This window comes from Sorex fumeus, unplaced genomic scaffold (assembly GCF_029834395.1).
Source record: "Sorex fumeus unplaced genomic scaffold, SorFum_2.1 ptg000037l, whole genome shotgun sequence".
NCBI lineage: Eukaryota > Metazoa > Chordata > Mammalia > Eulipotyphla > Soricidae > Sorex > Sorex fumeus.
Window position 1 is genome coordinate 27,846,265 of NW_026606094.1, and position 22,059 is coordinate 27,868,323.

The window sequence follows — 22,059 nt, forward strand, 5'->3', positions numbered from 1 at the left end:
AAGAAGCCAAGATGGAATAATTACAAACATTAACTTGTAACCCTGCAGTGCCTAAATATGTTTTTGTGTGTGCTTATTGGAAAAAAAAGGAAAAATTGATTTGCCAGACATGTGTTTCCCCAGCTGAGACTGAAGCTCTGCTTCTTATTTCAACTTTCTATGAGCCAGTGTCTTTTTCAGTCTCCTGAATGTCTTTTGCATCTCTGCTCTTTTGGTGGCTCTTGCTATTAAAAATGGTCTCTAAATGGCAATGGTAAAGTGCTGAAAGCTGTCGTTGCTTTTTTTTAATTTAGAAAATATACATGCTAGATCAACTTCGTTCAAGCACAAGTTGTGCTTGTCATTAGCATTAAATGCTAATGAATCAACAAAATATATTAGGTTGTCTTTTTTTTTGGTTTGTTTTTGGGCCTGACTGGATATGCTAAGGGCTTTTTCCTAGCCGTGTGCTCAGGGATCACTCCTGGAAGGGCTCTGGGGACCATGTGGGGTGCTTGGGATAGAACCAGGTCAGCCGCATACAAAGCAAGAAGCCTTCTTATACTATTGCTCCAGCCCTAGATCAGGTTGTCTTTAAACAGGAAGGTACATAAAACAAGGTTAATCTACTGAGCTAATGAAAGTGTTGTAGCTGGAACTTGGAGGAATTTAATGCTATATGTCCTCTGTAAGCCCTGGTTCAGGATTCACTAATCATTCTTTGATGTAGATTCTTTGAGCTACCAGAAATAATAAGAATCAATTGTATGAAGTTGAATAATGGTAGTTAAAATTAAGATATCCAAATCTTGTGTTCAACTTCTTCAGTAAGAAGGTTATTACAAATGAAAAATTAACCTTATGAGAGGAACAAAGCTCATGGTAGATGAAGATGCAGTGAGATGACTGTGAGGTGCCGAAAGGTAGCTCAGCTCACCAGCCATCACACTGAGAAGTGTGTTCCTCTGATCTCTGTGCCACAGTTTCACTTATTTCATGGAGGACAGGAGTATTGTGACTGCTTCTCATGAGAAAGTTTCCAGCAACCATTTGACTTGAGATGGTTGTTCTAGAAATTCGAATAACTCAATAGCAATTAGAAAAAGGTGAGGTACATGATAATGATAACATCCAGAAAATAAGAGATACTAACTTCACTGTGCTTCTGTACCTCATTTGGACTACACCCCACAGTGCTCAGGGGTCATTCCTAGCAGTGGTTGGGAGACTATATTGGGTGCTATGTTGGGAGACTATATTGGGAGACTATATTGGGATCAAACGCAGGTCAGCCACATGCATGGCAAGCTCCCTTCCTGCTGCACTATCACTCCATCCCCTCCTCTCTCTTTTTATTGTTTTCTTGGGAACCACATCTGACTCTGTTCAGCATTTACTTCTGGCTCTGAGCTCAGAAGTCACTTCTGGAGTTGCTGGGGATTGAGCGAGGAGCTGACTGCATGCATGCAAGGCAAGTGCCTAACCCACTGTATTACCTTTCTGGCCCCTCACCTCCAACTTTTTTGCTATTGAATTTTTATTTTTGGCTTTTTGGGTCATACCCAGCGGTGCTCAGGGGTTACTCCTGACTCTGCATTCAGGAATTACTCCTGATGGTCCTTGGGGCACCATATGGGAAGCTGGGGATTGAACCTGGGTTAGCTACGTGCAAGGAAAAGTAAAACCCTACCTGCTGTACTATTGCTCTGGCCCCAACTATCAAACTTTTAATAGCAATCAGTTGTATGTTCTTGAAAGGTATATTCAAGTTCCCTGCCATATTCAGGGAACTTCTTTTGTTCTTCATTGTTTATTCACAGGTTATGATGCACTGGTCTGCTTGCCATTGCTCTTTAGGTTTCCTTGAACATCTTGCAACCTTGGCACTGTTCCTCATTCTGGGTTCATTTCTGTTCTCATCTGTCAAGAGAAAATTTAGAACAGGCGTATATTACATCCTCATCTTGTTAAACATCATTTGCTTTAGGATGCAACTGTAGTGTTAAAAAAATGTAAAATGACTTTTTATTGTAGTGGAAATCTTTTGTAGTGAGATCCTACCATTTCAGTTGAATTATAGTTTTGGTCTTTGTGGCTAGCCTTCACTGGAAATTCTTTTCCAAGAGGTCTTAATCTGGAGCTTCTCATATCATTATAATTGATATATTCTAGTATCATCTACACCGTAATTGAATTCCTGGGCTTTATCTCAGTCTATCTGAGTCTTATTCCAGAGCTGTCAGGAATAGGAGGGTGTTTGGGGAACCTGACTTTCACTGCCAGTGGTGCTCAGAAAGCTAGGTGGACGAAGGGAGTAAACATGGAACTCTGCCTGCCAGGAACACACCCCTGTCCTTTGACCTAGTTTAATCGGACTTTTGGGTAGTCTCTCCAGTGGTGCTTAGGAATTCTCTAGGGGCTCTTCCCAGTGATTCTTGACCAGTGGGCCAGGGGTTCAATGCGAGGGTCCAAAGATGTGGTGCTGCTTGAACCCTACAGAGCAGGACCCTCCCAGGTGATGTTCATGGGCCTCCAAGGCTGCATCCAGGGGTGTCTGGGGGTCCATGTGGTACTGGGGATGAAAACTGGGTCTGAAATAGGTGTAAAGCATGCACACTACCATATTCTTGGTCTCTGGAATCTGAATTTTAACAAGTGCCTTGCCTTGGGTGATTGGACATTTAAGTTTAAAAAGTAATATATTTCCTAGGAGCATTTAGTTTGATAAATAGTTCTACTGAATACTCTTTATTTGACTAATAATGATTTTGTTTTTCCAGTTACTGCTTGTAGGCTATGAATCTTTATATGTTGAATTGGTATTATAAATGATATTTTAAGTATAAAACCTTGGGATTTGATTTATTTATTTATTTATTTTGCAATGCCTGGTGGTACTCAGATTTTCTTTTGGCTCTGGGCTCAGGGATTCCTCTTGGTGGTACCCAGGAGACCATATGTGGTGCCGGGATTGAACCAGGATCAGCAACATACAGGTGCCTTAAGCCACTTACTATCTCTTTAGCCCTGTAGTTTTATCTTAAATAACCATTTCTGTATGCAAATGTATGCCAAAAGGATGTGTAAGTGTATAAAAATCTTATCTATATTCAAGTTTGTCTTTCATCCATCTCTTTTTATGACAAGTTTTCAATTTAATAATTTAGAATCATTTTCTCAACAACAGCCAAAAAATCAGAAATTGAAACTAGTATATGCTAAGGCCAGATTAAAATTTGCCCAGAAAATCTATACTTGAAAATAAGTAAGACTACAGGTGCAGAGCATATTTAGTTCTTTGCATTTCCTTTCATTTAAACATTTTTTACATAACGAATCATTTAACTTTTTCTTATATTCCTATGCCTCAATACTTTCCTGATAATTATTCACACCTGGAGTTTTTCTTTATCCTTGTAAAATCTTGACTCATGGTTGTGCCAGAAATGTGATTTATATTAAACTCTAGAAGGTTTTGTCATTTTCAGAAAGATTTTAGGAGTCATTGTACTAAATGCTATGTTGTGAAGTATATAGTATGGAGTTTTCTATTTTGTATGTAGGGAAACATTATAGTTACACTTTGATATAATAAAATTTGCTGTTATTTATATTCTCTTATAATTCATTAAGTAAGTATCAGATGACATCTATCATTATAAATGTCGTTTGTTATATTTTTTGTGTGGGGTTATTCTAATTTTTAAATTTTAGAAAAGAATTTTGTTGTAGTTCATTAGAAGAGCAACTTGATATACCTATATAGGAAAATTTCTCTGTCACATCATTTACACATCATTTTGTGAATTTCATTGTTAACATTTTGGGTTTTATAACTTGTAGTTTGAAGGAGTCTTCTTAAAAGTAGCCAGAAAAATTATTCAAAATATTCTTGTACGTATGCAGATGATTATTTGACTGTTACAGCATCAGTATCAAGTAGTAGTTCTTTGTAGATATGAATCAATGACTTAAGCATGATACACCCAAAAACTTTGGATCTATCATAAAGAAAATGAAATTTTGTGTTTGTCTTAATTTAGGTTACCATATTCATAATAGATTAGTATGTATTGATATAAATATTTTTATTTTAGTACAGTCATTCATAATTAGATAAATGTGTTTGGAAGGACATACAGAATTAGGAAAGAATACTATGAAATTCCCTTTTAAAAATACATTTTTATATTTCATGTTCTGTTTATTTTGTTAGAAATTTTTTTGATTGGGCTGGAGTGATAGCATAATGGGTAGGGCGTTTGCCTTGCACACGGCTGACCCGGGTTCGATTCCCAGCATCCCGTATGGTCCCCCCGAGCACTGCCAGGAGTAATTCCTGAGTGCATCAGCCAGGAGTAACCCCTGTACAACACTGGGTGTTACCCAAAAAGCAAATCAAAGAAAATATTTTGATTATTAACATTTAGTTTATTATTTTTTATGTTGAATTAGTTCAAATATAACAGATATATAGTATATTGCTGGCACATAGCATATAGAAATACCTTATAGACGCATAAGAATCCCCCAAATTATTGACATGTTCTTGAACAAGTATTCAGTTCTGGCAAACATTAAAAATTGTTGTAAAATTTATAATAATGTTTATTAATCTGTAGAACAAGACAGAATAGCATGCATTTATGTTTTGAATGACTTGAGTGCACTTTTAAGAGTCATCTTGTGATTGACTACTTGAGTTCAAATTTTACTGTAGTTATCCCAGGTCAAAGCCATATTATGGAGGAATTTGGGGGCTGTGGATCACTCCTGGTTTGAGAGGAAAAAAATTAAAAAGAAATAATAAAAACAAAGATAATTTTGGTTGCATAAATGTTTTAAACTCTTAAATATGTTGGAAAAATTATGCCTGTATTTATTCCCTAGTTATATGCTTATGGGATTTGCTGGGCTTAATTTTATCAGTGTCTAAAGGTTTATTAGATCATGCATTTATAACATCCATGCATCAAAAGAAAAAATATTTAGAGCTTCTTTTAGAAGCCTGAGAATAATAAATTGCCCATGTACTTTCTTTTTAAGGCAAATCTTTGCTTAAATTTTTTTAATTTGTGATAATTTATGGACAAGGTGTATTTTCTTTTAAAAATAGAGAACAAAAGGAAAAAATTGCTGAAAACCTGAAGCCATAGTTCTGTTCATCTTACTTTAATAATTTATTGAGTGCAGGACCAACAATATGAAATTTTCATGTATGAGTACCATCTAGCTTCATATAAAAGTAACACATGAAAAATATGGTCAGAGATTAATGACAAATACTAGTAACTTTTGGCTATAATTTTTCTAAAAAGTAATAATAGCATCTTTCGTTAAAAGATAGATATTTTTGTTCTAGAAATTAAACAATTTTATTATTGTAGAAATTTTTAAACATCACAGACAAAAGTAAATCAAATACCATTATTGCTTTAACTAATTGGGACGAGAATAGGGATATAGTATAGTAAAATTTTATGTATACACATGTGCTTAGTATTCAGGGTCATCCATTTAAAGAATTTTGTTTAGCATATAATGGACTCTCAGAAGGGGGTTGAAAGCCATTGGATTGAAAACAATGTTCAGAGCTCTTTCTAAGGGTTTATTTTGACATAGATATACAAGTCTTGGGAAGGGATTTCATCTGAATAAGATATCAAATTTGACCCCAAAGTTGGTCTTTTGGGAAATGCAGAGAGAGAGAGAGAGAGAAAGAGAGAGACAGAGAGAAAGAGAGAGAGAGAGAGAGAGAGAAAGGAATTTGGAAAGATGGAAAAATAGAGATTTGCTTTATATTCACTGAACACCATAATTTAAACTTACTTCCAAAGCACTTAGTTTTAAAATGAATAAATTCACACATATTTGACTGCATGCTTTAATCTCCTAAGAAGAATGTAAAGGAGAGAGAAATCGTGGTGGTTGGTCATTTATTACCACAAGTGCCAGAAGATAAGACATAGAGACCAGGCATTGTTCCTCTAAATCTCTGTAATAAACATAAAATAATAGGCTTCCACAGAGATGCTGAATCCCTCTTCCAGCTAGCAAGAACATCTTTACCCTAGAAAATGCCTTAATGTATCTTTAAGTTTTGCATATGATGGGTCTCCTATACCCATCACAATTCCTGAATGTTGCCTTCCTTTTCTCCTCTCAGGTGGAGACAAAGCTGTTATGAATTGTGCTGGGTATTCTTCCCCTCTTTCAGAGGTGGGCGGACCCAGGACTCTTTGACCTTATTATTTTGATGTTCGGCTTACTTCTCCATCACACTGCGTTTAGTCCTCCCCAGGGGCCATTCTTTCTGCCTTCTCTGTTCCCCAGGGAAAAGTACAAATCCATATAAAATGAAAAAGAGAAGTAATAATAACAATAATAAAGGTCTGTGACAATGATTGGTGCTGCCTACACCAGGTTAAATGCATTCTGCAGAGCAGCCCGCCAGCATATTCCCAGGATACTACACCTCAGAGTTCAAAATTGGGAGTGCCAAGGTCTAGGAGCCTTCCAGGAGAAGGTCAAAGCCCTGCCACCTGCTCAGGCCTTGGGGCGGGGGGGGCTATGTTTAATGCAGTCTGTCTTGTGTCTTTTACATGCCACTTAACTTTCGGCACTTAATCCACACCCTCTTTGTTTCAGCTTTCTCATGGGTAAAATGTGTCTCATTGTAGTACTTATTTCACAGGAGTTTTGAGAGGATTAAATAAGTTAATTCCTGCAAGAGACATAAAACAGTACCTGACATTTGATGCTTAAATATTGTTTAGTTATTATTGCTGTTATCCTTATTATGGAGGTATCTATGAAATCTGTGGGTAAATAACTCTTCAGGGTGATCGGGATGAGCTGTTTAATAATGACTTAGGGAAGCAGAAAGGGCTGATAGTGTTCATTTAGAAGTGTTTCACTAGGGGTTTTTCAGGCTGCACTAGGTAGGCAGCCATGATCTTCCTCATCCGGCCCCTTTGGGGTCATTGTTAGAATTCATAGGTAAAACCTGGCTGATCTCTCTCCCTCACAGAAGGCAGACTGAAATCCATTTGTTACTGGTCTAATTATTTAAGAACTCCTGTGCAACTCCCTACTGTGGATTCACACCTTCTTTTTTTGTAGATGTGTAGCCTCTGGCCATTATTCTTACCATTACTGAGATTCCCCCCGCAACCCCCACTCCCGTGCTGTTGTTGATTTGGCAACATTGCTGTTTAATATTTGAAAAACGAATAAAGCCTTGATATAATGGGAATTAATATATGTAATGATAAATAGTTCAGGGATCTTGTTATTACAGGGTTTAATGTAAATTCTAATGTACTTTTATATGGTCTGTTTGGTAGCACTTTAAAGAAGAATTAGGAGTTGAACATATCATGTTGATGAAATTTCGCATCAAATAAACTCAGTTTATTTCATTTTCAGAGTAATGTGTTTATTCCCTAGGCTATTTAATCTGTTCAGTATTTAAAAGGCAAATAAGTTTCTGCTCAGAAGGCAAAATGTGCAACTTTTAGAAGAAGTGACGATAATAGTTTTACTGCTGTTTCCTTAAAATACATAAAAATAAGAAATGGAACTCTGCAATCCGTAGGTGCTCACTATTAATTTCAGCATTTTTGCCATTTTCTGTCCTCTGATGTTTGTCTTCTTGGAAAAGATGGAAACATCATTTCAAATATTTTATGTTTCTTTGCTGCACATATTAAAGACTTTTTGTATAAAGTAGTAATGGAATATGCTTGAAGTGATCAAAATTTAATGGAACATGGAGCGTTTATAGGCCAGGAGCTTTAGGATGAAATGCAAACAGCATTAAATGTCTAAATTTATTTCCTTTCAGACTTTCATCTTCCAGTGATTTTCTGCAAGAATGGTATTAGGGTCTTGTTGGGAAGAGTTAATAGAAGCTATGATAGATAATGACTGGCTCTGTAATTAGTCATTTCAAGACAGCAGTATTCTTTGAGCCACTGATAAGAAATGAATTGTGTCGCTACATCATGTTTTCATTCTGCTGTCACAACCCAGCAATCCATATTCATAGACTTGCAGTGCTAAGCTCATTGCCAATTTAACACAGATGTGAGAAAGATATATACAACCTCCTCAGCCTTTTGAGCTCTTCTTTCTTTCTTTCTTTCTTTCTTTCTTTCTTTCTTTCTTTCTTTCTTCTTCTTCTTCTTCTTCTTCTTCTTCTTCTTCTTCTTCTTCTTCTTCTTCTTCTTCTTCTTCTTCTTCTCCTCCTCCTCCTCCTCCTCCTCCTCCTCCTCCTCCTCCTCCTTCTCCTTCCTCTTCCTCCTCTTCCTCTTCTTCTCTTTCTCCTCTTCTCCTCCTCTTCCTCCTCCTCCTTCTCCTGCTCCTTTTGTAATTTAATTTGAGGAAACAACAGAGTAACTGAGAATAAAGATATGGGCATAAGGTTTGATATGTATATAGAATTTGTCTCTATCTATTCATATACAACACAACTATACAAAAACATTATTGTGGGTAATTTAAATCTCCCCAGACATTTCTCATTTCTTATTTTTGAATGCTACAATAAAATGCTGTTATATTCATTTTTTGTTTATCCTCTTAGGATAAACCATTTTTAAAAAAACATCCCTTTGAATAATATGGGTTTTCTATTTCTCTAGACAAGAAGTGAGACTTCACAATTTTAGGTGCATTGGCTACACTATATTCTCAGCTCTCTTTGATTTTTATGTTTTGTTGTAACAGATGTTTCTGTATAGTTAAATTCAGCAGACATTGACTGAACTCAGAGTCATGCTCTGTGAAAGGTGAAGTGTGATCAGATCTCCCGTGGCCTCTGAAGGTTGTGAGGTTACACTGAGAGGGGAGGGTTGCCTTTCCCCAGGAGGTCAGAAAAAATTTCCAGGAGAGTAATGGCATATGGAACGCTCCTGAAGAATGGGCAAGATTTTAACAAAAGGAAATGGGAAATCTGTGCAGGGGAGGGCACCCTTTAAAGAATATTCTCTACTTTAACTGTTTTCAGGGTGTTTTAGCTGAAATGGGGAAATTAAACTAGAGGGACAGAAACAAGCTCAAGGCCTTTGAAACCATATTGAAGATGAAAGATTGTAATCTGTGGATGATAGGAAGCCAGAGATATTTGTTGAATAAAAGAATATTGTGACCTGACAAGACACATTTACTTCTTGATTATAGGCAATAAATCACATGCTTTATTTCTTCCCTTTGTATACTGACAAAATCAAACTCTTACTTGCAATCTACCTATAGTTTTTACTCCTCTATAATAAAAGTATCATGTTTTCTTAACATTTTAAGGCAAAACTATAAAAGATATGTTTTTTAGGGAACAAAAGTCCCCTATGAAAGTGTTTTTGCATAATTTACAATGAATATTTATGAAAGCATGAAAAGAAGTAGATCATATGACAGGCTGAATAAAGTAATTGTTTACCTAAAGTTATTACATTATTATTTGGTGATTTTTCATAAATATTTGCTGTCTGAAATAAATAACTGATTTACTCTTTCTCACTGTAGTGATATCATTACTATTATTAATATTTTGTTTTGGGGGGGCCGTATCTGGTGATGCTCCTGACTCTGTACTCAGGGATCACCTCTGGCAGCCTCAGGGACCATATAGGATTCTGGGGATTGAATCCAGGCCAACTACATACAAGGAAAATGGCCTACCTGTATTGCTCCAGCCCCATGTGGTGATATATTTTAATTTATATAAAATATCTAGTATTGATAAGGTGTGAGATAATACATATGTATGTACATATACATATATATATTTCCAAATAAGAAACTAGTTCTAAATTTTATTTTGCTTTCTAGCAAATAGAACTCTCATTATAGTGTTAGTACAATTCTTGATCATAGGTTCCACATACATATTTGTATACTTATGCTATGTATACATACACATGTATATGGACATGTATGTATAGCTTGATTCCTTAACTAGAATATATAATATGCATCCTACTGCTTTAATTAACTGCTCATTCTAAGTATATGCATTATTAGTGCATTTCTAATCTTTCCCTCAACTTTTAACAGGAATTTTATAAAAATTTGAAAGACTGGTACAATAAACATGTGAAAGCACCAAGATTCAGTGTAATTACTCACATTTTCTAATAATTTTTTTGAAGTGTATTAATATTTGCTAAGTATTTTCTCTCATCTTAGTTTTAGTTGGAGTATTTGGCTAATAATATTGAGATGAAGTTTAGGACTATAACATTTGATTCAGAGGATCAAACACAGAATATCATAGCACTGTAGCACTGTCCTCCTGTTATTCATCAATTTGCTCGAGTGGGTACCAGTAACGTCTCCTGGCGGGGCTCTGCCAGGGACTGAGTTCAGGGCCTCCTGCAAGGCAAACGCCTTACCCACTGTGCTATTGATCTGGCCCCATTTTGTTTTTTTAAACACAGAAACAGCCCATGATTTTGAGTGAAAGGCAACCCCATGATTAGAAAGGATGTTACAAATCTCAGGAGAATCTGGGTAACATTTTCTTTTACTTAAAAATGAGGACTGATTGTGCATTACATCTATTTAAAGGTAGTTATGAATGCTTGATCAGCAGTGTCTAAAGAGTAGTGTTTTTTCAAATGCAGTATCGTTTTTCTCTCAAAATACTTTTAATTTCTCAACTCTAGCAGAGAATCATTTTGTTTCTGTTGGAATTTTTTTCCTTACATGATTTGTATAAACATCCAGAATGTGAGGAAGTATGTGTGCTTAAGTTAGTCTGCATTTTCAAAAACATTTTGACGCATCTCTTAGTTTTCTCTCTGTGCTGATGGAAAACATCAGTGCACTCTGGAAAAATTTTAAATACATGAATTGCAATCTTTTTTCTGTCTTTCCTCCATTGTGACTTTTAAAAGTGGAACTTATCTGATATTTAAATTAGGATTTACAACATATTTTTCCTTTGGAAACAGGTCGAAACAAGCTATCACTTTGTACCACTTTGAACAAATGAGCTATTTATCAATAGATACTCAATAAATATTTAAACTTTTGGATGAATGAGTTATTCATCAATAAATAACAAATACTTATTGGACACCCAAACATCAGGATTGCTCCAGACAGATAAGACATATTATTGAACGAAACATAAATATTTACCTTGATGGAGGTTACATTCTGTACAAGAATGAAAAATAAGCATAATAAGCAAAACATATTTTAAGTAAATATGTCAATATAATGTGCTAGAAGGTGATAGTTATGGGAAAGAAAATAGAGCCCTTTACTTTACTATGAAAGGTGGGAATCGTGGGGGCCAGGAGACTGACAATCCTTTGCAGTTGTAAATACAGCAAGCTTTTATTGAAATGCAATTATCTCTTATTGTCAATGGTAGATTCTCAGGAATTGACTTTAAGTGAAAAGGTAATTAAATCTATTTTGCGCTCTGCTGATTGATTATAAACAAGAGAAAAGTTCCTGTGCCATATTTCTGTTCACAAAACCATTGTCTAGCTTGTTTGAAAAGATCCCAGACATATATGAACAAGGAAACTATGTGCCTGAAGTGAACTGGTAGGAGGTGAGAACAGCGGGACTGAAGGTTGCAAAGTGTTTGCCTTGCATGTGGCTGACCCACGTTTCATCTCGAGCATCAAATATAGTCCCCTAACCATAGCCAGGAATAATTCTTGAGTGCAGAGTCACCTAAGAGTCACCTGGTGTGACCCCAAAGCAAACAAAAACAAACAAAATCTTCCTGGTGGCAAACGTCCAACCTTCTGTACTAGCTGTGCTATGTCTCCAGCCCCACTGTGAAGGTTTTAACTCTGATTTAAGAATATTGGAAAGTTGTAAGCACAGGAATGACATGTTGCCAGCCTATGTAAATAGAAATGACTTTCTCCAGTAGATCTGTTTTTGTTTGTTTGGGGCTTGGGGGGGGGGAGTGGCCTTCCCAAGTAGAGGTCTGGAGACCCCACTGACCACTCAGCCAGCAGGGCTCTGCATTCAGTGCAGAAGCCTAGGGATGTGATTCTGTCAAGCCCCTGGAGAGCTGCTCAGGTCTTTCAGTGCGGAGGGGTCCCTGGGTCTACCCAGTATGCTTGGGGACCTCCAGGTGAGCACCCAACAGTACCTTAAGGAACTGAGTGGTGCTTGGAATCATCAAACTCATGTTGGATGCATGCATGTACTTTAACTCCTGTACTATCCCTATGGTACCAAGGGTATATGTTTTAAAAGAATTTCTCTAATTCATGGTGAGACTTGGAGAAGGATGCAGAGTGACATGATTGGGAGAAGGTTAGATATTTAGTTTTTGTTATGGTTGATGTTGGATGTCTCTTGGACATCCAAGTAAGATGTTGATCAACAGCTTATCTATCTATCTATCTATCTATCTATCTATCTATCTATCTATCTATCATCTATCTATCTATCAATCTACCTACCTACCTATCTATCATCTCTGGAGAATATATAAGGGATATATAAATGTTTGGACTTTAGATAGAAACTTGGGAGTCATCAACTTACTGATGGCGAATGAGAAGTCAAGAGACTCTTTGGAGTTAACAAGTATTCTTTGTAATTTTATTTTGCTAGGAAACTCAGTTCTTAAAAATAATTTCTCACATATGTAACCACACTAGAGATCAGAAAATAAGTATTCCATTAGTAATAGAAATACAATAGGGCAGAGAGAAAAAAGTATCTCAGTCTGACATAGCAGATTAATAGTGTTGGGAAATCAGGGGTGGAGCTCAGTGATATAATGCCTCATCTCTTAGTGGCCCTAGGTTTGATCCCCACATCACATACATGCACAAAAAAAGATAATAGTGTCAGGAATAACATGGGGTTTTACTTCTGGGTTGTTTCAATTAGAGTTGACTGCTTTAGCACCCAGGACTCCATGTTAAGAAGAGAACTAATCTGCAACAGACAGCTGGAAGAAGGATTTATTTTGCTTGAGAAATACAGTGCATCTTACTCATCTGCGTTCAACTGATGTCAAATTGGTTATTACAGTCTGGAATACTTAAGAAAAAATGTTTTGTCACAGTGTCAAAATTCCAGCAATGCCTTTGACTGCTACTAGAAGAGGTGGTGATGGTGTGGTGGGCTATTCAGTTATTTGCAGAACAACTTTTTACATAGTTGTTAAGGTATAAATGTATGAAAGAAGATTTAACTAATGTATTAAAATTTGGGGCCAACAATTACAGACCTAAGAGCTTCTTTTTGTGTCAATGTAGTATCTAATACAAGGAAAATACTAAGTAGGGATAGTTTCATTAATCATAACAAAGATTGTTTTGACAATGTCTAACATTTCAGAAATATATCTCACTTTTCTGGCTGTGCTAATTAAGTTTCTTTTCTTTTTCCTCCCCTGTGTTTCAGTGACAATTTCAACAAGCACCTTCTTTGATGGCTTGCTGGTGACAGGACTCTATACATCAACAAGTGTCCAGGCTTCACAAAGCATTGGAGGCTCTAACGCGTTTGGATTTGGTGAGTTATAGTGACACAATTAATCAGTAGTTGTGGATAATTTATACTATGATAGGTTTTATATTTTGAAAAACATGTTTTGAAGGGATTTGACATTATTTCAGATAAAAATAATATGAAGTGATTTTTGTGTGTGTTTCCTAAGATTGAATGAATAGAAATGAATCATGCAAAATGTGCAGCCAACTATGAATTCAATGGAATGATCTTTCTGTTTCTTCATCTACTGTCAATATTATACTTGATCTAGTGGAGTTTGATTAATTTTTTGTGTTCTGCACTTAAGTTTTTGGAGTATACTCTAAGTTGTGCAGTCATTTGGTAATTGTTTGCATAAAAATTTAAAATTCTGAGTTTGATGAAAAGTCTCAAGTTGGACAAATAACATTGTATAAAGTGAAATGTAGTAATATTTATGAAATTATTGAGTTTGCTGAGACTTCAAAAACTTGTGCCAGTAAATATTGAAAATATTTATGTGGAGATTTTGTTATAAAGTCATAAACCTGTTAGGTAACTTATGTGGAGAACATAGTTATAATTATAACCATAAATATAGTCCAAAAGCATAAGGGCATGATAGTCAAGTCAGCTGATTCCATAGGATTCTCTTTCAGAAATCTCTAGTTTACTCCTAATGCTTTAAACATGCCAAGTTTTTTTTTTATTAGTGAAACACCATGAGGTACAGTTGCAGACTTACAAATTTTTGTGCTTGGGTTTCAGTTGTACAATGATCGAGTACCCATCCCTCCACCAGTGCCCATTCTCCACTAATCCCAGCATCCCTCCCACCCCTCTCATCCCCCGATCCCACCCTGCCTCTGTGGCAGGGCACATCCTTTTGTTCACTCTCTCCTTTCGGGTGCTGTGATTTGCAAAAGAGAACATGCCAAGTTTGAGCTGTGGAGCTTCTTTCTTGCATCAAAGATGCAAATTTAATATATCAGCTTACCCAAGACTTGAAATCACTGATCTTACTATAAAAGTTGAAAACTCATTGATTTTGGCGCCTTGATGCCCAATTATGCAGCCAATCAAATCGTTTGGAATGGTGAGTTCATGAGAAGTAGTTTGAGAAGATGCATCCAAACCTGCACTGAATCTGGTGTTGCCGTGTGTCAGTGAGGAAAATGAGACTATTGCTTTGCTAACTGGTGTAGCTTGGTCAGCTGACCACCTGCAAAGATGAATGGAGAACTGGATAGCTTAGGCTGATACTGGATGGTCATGCCCTTTGGAGGGGACTTCAACATTACCATGAAGATCTGTTTCATACACTCCATGATGGATTGTGGTATGCCAGCAATAATGATGGCCTGCTCAGTTGAATTGGGTAGTATACCCCTCCCACCTGGACCTGAGCCTCTGTACTCTATCGTATTTCCTTGATCTTGCAACCACCTTTTCCAATGAGAGAGCCCACCACCTATGATCCATCTGTGTAGTTTCTGAACAGTCAGCGATTCCAGGTTTTAAATAGTTTGTAAAATTTCACTTTCTACACACTTTATCATCCACTCGTGATTTTTAAATTAAAGCGTTTTAATTCCTAAAAAAAGTTGAAAACTGCGTGGGACTTTCTTTGAGGTGAGAGATAGAATTACATTATCAAAGGTGTCTGTGTGTTCAACAATTTTTTCCCTGGGGAATTTATCCAAAGAATTACTTTACTTACTTTTGATAGAGAAGGGTTACTTCTCTATGAGCTCCACAATAGTTCTGCACATGGATTTATGGATAAATGTGAGAGAAGAACATTGATTAAGTAGTAGTTTTGATTGTCACTTTTCTGGCCTAGAAGAGGGTCACAGTCCCAGGTCTGAAAGAAGAACTGTGAGTCATTTAATGTTTATCAAATTGCTTACTTTGAGACTTTACCAGTGATTGAAAGACTGCTGTAAGCTTTTATGATTTCTTGGTAACTATTTCTATGGTCTAATCTTCAAGAAAAGAAATTCCTCTTCCATCTAAAAATTTCACATTTATGGTTTCTCCATTTTTGTGCTCACATAGGTGAATGGTTACCTTATAGTAATATGTAAAATAGCACTGTAGCACTGTCCTCTTGTTCATCAATTTGCTCGTGCGGGCCCAGTAATGTCTCCATTGTGAGACTTGTTGTTACTATGTTTGGCATATTGAATACGTCACAGGTAGCTTGCCAGGCTTTGCCATGCGGGTGAGATACTCTCAGTAGCTTGCCGGGCTCTCCGAGAGGGGCGGAGGAATTGAACTCAGGTCGGCCGGGCCGGCCTCCTGCAAGGCAAATGCCCTACTGCTGTGCTATCGCTCCAGCCCAATATGTAAAATATACATATATAAATAGATGACAAGCTACTTATAGGTTATATAGATAGAGTTGCCAGATTTAAAAATAAAAATTTATAAGTTATCCAGTAAAATTTGAATTGTAGTGACCTATTGTTAGTACAGAGGATAGAGTGCTTGCCTTGCATGCAGCCTTCCTGGGTTCAATTCCTGGCTGCTCATATGGTCCCATGAGCACCTCTAGGAGTGACCCTGAGTGCAGATCTCTGAGAATCTTCAGGTATGACCCAAAAGCCAATAAACAAAATAAATTCAATTATAGATAAACAGTGTTGTTGGTGGTATTTCGGGCAAGATGAACTGAATTGCACCATAGTCCAATTAAATAAAGATACCTGTCAGCAGAGCTTGGACATTAGTAATTTTTTAATGGAAACTTTTAAAGATTCTCAGGCATCACACAGTTACTTCTCTCGGAAGGGAGCAACATGAGGCCCCCAGAGCCATGCCACCAAACTCCGCGCCAGGCTGTTTCACATGGGTGCCCCAGAGAGGGTGCAGGTGAGAGCCCTCCCTGCCCCCAGGGACCCTGCTCTGGCAGCTGAAAACCTCCGCAACCCAACAACCACCACACTCCTGGCCGTTCCACACATGCTTGGGCCAAGCCTCACATGTGAGTAAACATATTCCTGAACCAGGGAACACATCATAAGACACTCCCTAGGGGGGTATGGTGCCGCCAGCAGGTCAATCTGTACCTGTGAGGCGAGTGCATCAGCAGCCTCATGGCGCCTTCAGACTTCCAGATACCCCAAAATTGCTGCTGTGCCTTTGGCCAGACCCCAAAAACTTGGGGCAAAGTTTACCAAGAAAGTAAACGGCCAAAAGTTAGGTATGTGGGAAACACACACACAAACCACCTCCGGCTCAGCTATATAATAGGAGGCAAGGCCTCTTTTGTTCCTGATTGAACTGCTTAATGGACATGATCCCAGAGACTCAGAAACGAATCTCAGAACCCAGTGGCTTTAGGTAGAAATGCGTCTGGTCTCTGCAGTAGGCTACCGGTGCTGGGCCAACCCAGGTGGGAATAGGTTTCGTGCCTTGGCCTACTCCCCCTGGCGGCCCAGTGGCCGCCATCCGTCTGAGGCCACTGGATAGTCACATTTGGGCCCCCAGTGACGAGACACACAGGGCCTCACGGGATCAGGGTGGAGCCGGGCTTGTCCTCCCCACCCCAACGAGACCCCAAGTCATCGCCCACGAACAGCCTCTCTGGCTCCTCATCAAGCTGCTTAACGGCCATGATCCCAGAGACTCCGAAACAAATCTCAAAACCCAGTGGCGTTTGGCAGAAATGCATCTGGACTCCACAGTACATTACTGTCGCCTGGCCACCCCAGGGAGGAAAGGGTGTTGTCCCTCCGCCTGCTCCCTCTTGGCGACTTGGTGGCTGTCATCCTCCAGAGGCCATTGGACAGTCAGGCTTGGGCCCGCAGTGATGAAACTTGTTGGGTTTCACGGGATGGGGGGGCAGGTGGAGCCGGGCCTGTCTCCCCCACCCTAACGAGACCCCAAGTCATCACCCACAAACGGCCTCTCTGGCTCCTCATCAAGCTGCTCAACGGCCTTGATCCCAGAGACTCAGAAACAAATCTCGAAGCCCAGCAGCTTTTGTCAGAAATGTGTCCGGACCCCGCAGTAGGTTACTGTCACCGGGCCACCCCAGGGGGGAATGGGTGCTGTCCCTCCGCCTGCTCCCTCTTGGCGACTTGGTGGCTGTCATCCTCCAGAGGTCATTGGACAGTCAGGCTTGGGCCCGCAGTGATGAAACTTGTTGGGTCTCACGGGATGGGGGGGGGGGGAGGTGGAACCGGGCCTGTCCTCCCCACCCTAACGAGACCCCCAAGTCATCGCCCATAAACGGCCTCTCTGGCTCCTCATCAAGCTGGTCAACGGCCTTGATCCCAGAGACTCAGAAACAGATCTTGAAACCCAGTGGCTTTTGTCAGAAACGTGTCCGGACCCCGCAGTAGGTTACTGTCACCCGGGCCACCCCAGGGAGGAAAGGGTTCTGTCCCTCCGCCTGCTCCCTCTTGGCGACTTGGTGGCTGTCATCCTCCAGAGGCCATTGGACAGTCAGGCTTGGGCCCGCAGTGACGAAACTTGTTGGGTCTCACGGGATGGGGGGGGAGGTAGAGCCGGGCCTGTCTTCCCCACCCCAATGAGACCCCAAGTCATCGCCCACGAATGGCCTCTTTGGCTCCTCATCAAGCTGCTCAACGGCCATGATCCCAGAGACTCAGGAGCAGATCTCTAAACCCAGTGGTTTTTGGCAGAAATCCCTCCAGATTTAAGTGTTAAAATTTCAGAACTTCAAAACCACATGGCCCTACTGCAGCCACACGACATCATATGTTATTCATAACCAGCAATAGAACACAAATTGTCTATTGTTGCCTTTTCAGCAGATCTGAGTGTTGGGGTAAAATCTCAAATAATGGTGGGTCTGGTGTCGAAATAGTGAATGTGATCAAATTAGAGAGAGAGTAATGTGGAAATCATCTGCCCCACAGGCAGGGGGAGGGTGTGGGATCGGGGTATACTGGGATTTTTGGTGGTGGAGAATGGGCACTGGTGAAGGTACGGATGTTTCATTGTATGACTGAGACTTAGACCCAAAAGCTTTGTAACTGCTCTCACGGTGATTCAATAAATAAAATTATAAAAAAATGGAAAAAGAAAAAAAAAAGTAAGGTGGAGTTCATGCACAATTCAATCAGCTAATCAGTGGCTGAATAAATAGCAGTACTCCTACAAAAAAAAAAAAGACACTCCCTAACCATTCTCCATAATTACCACACTGTATTGAATGGGGTTCAGATGGTAGGCAACAAATCAGAGAAGGAAATATATATATATGCATATATCCATATTTTCAGATATATATACCAAAGCTCACATCACCCAAACTTTAACATGTTAGTGATATCCTATCGAATGTCTTAATGGCTCCTGCCAAAATAGAACAATCTTCACGCTGTTTCCTATATGAACACTTTTTTTGTAAGCATGTTCAGCAGTTCTTTATAGCAGACAATACGAAATATTTTATTTTGGTTATGTTTTGGGACAGGGATTGGGCTTGGGATAGAAATATCCCAAATTTGGTGGTGGAAAGGTGTAATGGTGGTGGGATTGGTGTTTGAATATTAAATGTAATCAAATATTGTGAACTAACATAAAATAAAAAAATTTAAAAAATATTCTCAGGCTTCCAGTTTTTATATAGGGCTGAGAACAATTATCCTGAATCTAGATCAGTCTAGGATCTAGAGACATGGGGGTCTCCTTGAAAGTGGTGACAACTACAGGGTCCCAGAGCTTAACTCTGTGATCACTTTACAAAATGAATTTTAAGTGATTGTTATACCAGCTAAGTTTTGAGATCAACTTAGATATTATTGTAATGGTCATGGAAATATGTAATAGCAAATCTTGCTAGTGGTGAGCAAAGAAAAGTTCTGAGTGCTGGAGGAGGATATGCCGAGAAATAAGTTTGGAGAAAACTGGGGTGTAGTTAAGAAATGCTTCCCTGGGATGGGAAGGATCAGTAGAAATTAGTTAGCTATGGATCTCTGGATGATGGGCCAGAGCTAACCTGAAGGAGGGAACAGTAAGCCAATTCAGGACAGGAACAGATGGCTATATTCTCAGAATTAAAAGAAAATCTGGGGAGTAACAGGATTTGTAATCATAAGGAAAATGACAAACAAACCATCAGGATCTTGAGAGGAAGAAACCCTCAGTGGTTTCTTCCTCTCAAGATCCTGGTGGTTTGTTTGTCATTTTCCTTATGATTACAAATCCTGGATGTAAGTTTTATTTTAAAACATTTTTTATTAAGGCACTGTGATCTACAAAATTATTTATAGTTGAGTTTGAGGCATACAATGTTGCAACCCCAATCAATTCACCAGTGTCAACTTCCACCATTAGGGTTTTGAGCAGCTTTTCATCTCTTTGCCTGGTTTTTGGGCCACACCTGGTGTTGCTTGGGGGCTATCCCTGGCTTTGGGGAACATTCAGTGCTAGGGATTGAACCAGGACCTCTCACATGCGAAGTATGCATGCAGCCAGGATCCAGTGCCTATACTCAGTTATCTCTCTGAATCCAATGGCTTTTCAATTCAAAGAGATAACTCTCAGGTCAACAGAAAGATCAAAGTTTAGGGTCTAGGATGGGTGCAGAAGGTTTTTTCCATCATTAAAAGCTCTGATAGGACAGGGACAACAGGAATTCAGTTACAGAGCAATATTGGCAGCAGGTAGTATGAGAATGGGTGAGAGTTTGGGTAATGGAGACCTCCATGCAGAACTGCTTGGAAAGCCAACCAGTCACCTGGTTGTATTGGCCATCTCCCTCAGTCTTCTTGCTTAATATCTCACAGCTTAATTTCCTGAGAAATAAAATGATAATGATAGTAGAAACTTTTATCTATTGAGCAGTCATGAGGATTAAGGTTAGTTATGTAAAGCCCTATTAGCACATGGTAAATATGCGGTATTCCAAAATGAAAACTCTCAGGAACCAAAGGAGAACCCAGAAATTAATATAGACTTCCTCTGGAGGAGTGCTTATACTAAACACTTGGCATTTGCAGGTAAAGATGAATGAAATAGCTGAGTGAACTAACTCTCTTTTTTTTTTTCAAAATAGAGGCTTTTGAATGAGAAAAAAGTCATTATCATTTTCAATTAGAGATAGTTTTGATTTTTTTTGAGACTCCTTTACAGTGTTTAGGAGGTCTGAGGCTCCCTCCTAGTGATTATTGGTTAACTGGGCAGTGGTTTAATATGAAGTTCCAAGGATCCACACTGCTGGGACCCTGCATAGTGGGGATTATGCAAGTGCCCCAGCTGGTATGGGGGGCCTATAGAATTCTACCTTATAATGTGGGTGATTATGTGGCACTGGGGATTGAACTGGAGTTTGCCCTGTGCAGGTCATGTGTCTGAACCCCAGTGTTATCTCCCCAGCCACTAAACAGCATTGTAAAGTTTGACTAAATACACTTTGAAAGAGCATATAAAATGGACCTGTTTTTCTTTTTATTTTCCTGATTTTAGCTAATAAGCCAAACAACCCATGGGTGAAGTTGTTAGGATATTTTTGTTTGGTTTTGTGCCATACCCAGTGGTGCTAAGGATTTGCTCTTGGGTCTACACTCAAGGATCACTCCTGGTGGGCTTGGGATTTATGGGGTGCTAGGGATTAAACCCGGATTGGCTGTGTATAAGGCAAGCATCCTACTTACTGTACTATCCCTCCAGCCCTGGTTAAAATTTTAATTTTATTTTTTAAAGGCTTTTAAAATTTAATTTTTGCTTTTGGACCACATTTAGTGATGCTCAGGGATTGCTCCTGGCTCTGCAATAAGAAATCTCCGGTGACACTTTGGGGGGCCATATGGGGTTCTGGGAATTGACCCCCAATCAGATGCATGCAAGACAAATGCCATACCCACTGTATTATCCATCCTTCCTTCCTTCCTTCCTTCCTTCCTTCCTTCCTTCCTTCCTTCCTTCCTTCCTTCCTTCTTCCTTCTTCCCTCCCTCCCTCCCTCCCTCCCTCCCTGCCTCCCTCCCTCCCTCCCTTCCTCCCCTCCCCTTGCTCCCCCTCCACTCCCCCTCCCCTCCCCCTCCTCCCTCCCTCCCTCCCTCCCTCCCTCCCTCCCTTCCTTCCTTCCTTCCTTCCTTCCTTCCTTCCTTCCTTCCTTCCTTCCTTCCTTATTTCTTTTTGTTTTGGATCATACCTGGCGATGCTCAGGAGTTACTCCTGGCTCTGTGCTCAGGAATCACCCCTGGTGGGCTTGGGGGACCATATGGGATGCTACAGGGATGAGGGGTCTGCATGCAAGGCAAGTGCTCTCCCACTGTTCTTTCCCTCTGGCCCCCTATTAGAATTTTTTAAAGATACTTAAATCACAAGATATTTTTATTGACTTTAAAAATTGTAAAAGGTATGTTCAAGTTGAATCGGAATGTATTTTATTAAATTGCACTTTGTCTTCCTATTCAAGTTTATCTCATTCGTGCGATGTTTAAACAGGGTTCTGGTAGATGCAGCCTATTAAGAGTAATGACTCCAATAACCAATCAAATATTTCACTAACACTTGGATTTCATAGGATGTGATTTTTTTTCCAATGGGTGAATAAATCAATGAGATATTTTTTTCAAATTCCAGTAATAGTGCAATAGTTTAAATTTGTTATGCAAGAATGGTAGTTAACCTCA

At 39.1% G+C, this 22,059-nt stretch overlaps 1 protein-coding gene across 1 annotated transcript in view; it reads left to right on the forward strand.

The window, feature by feature from the left end:
* The window catches only part of RELN (reelin), a 511,483-nt gene that overhangs the window by 44,999 nt on the left and 444,425 nt on the right, over positions 1-22,059 (forward strand). The window contains exon 2 of the mRNA XM_056118569.1: positions 13,378-13,488. Coding sequence (XP_055974544.1) covers positions 13,378-13,488 — 111 coding nt within the window. The remainder of the gene's footprint in view (positions 1-13,377; positions 13,489-22,059) is intronic.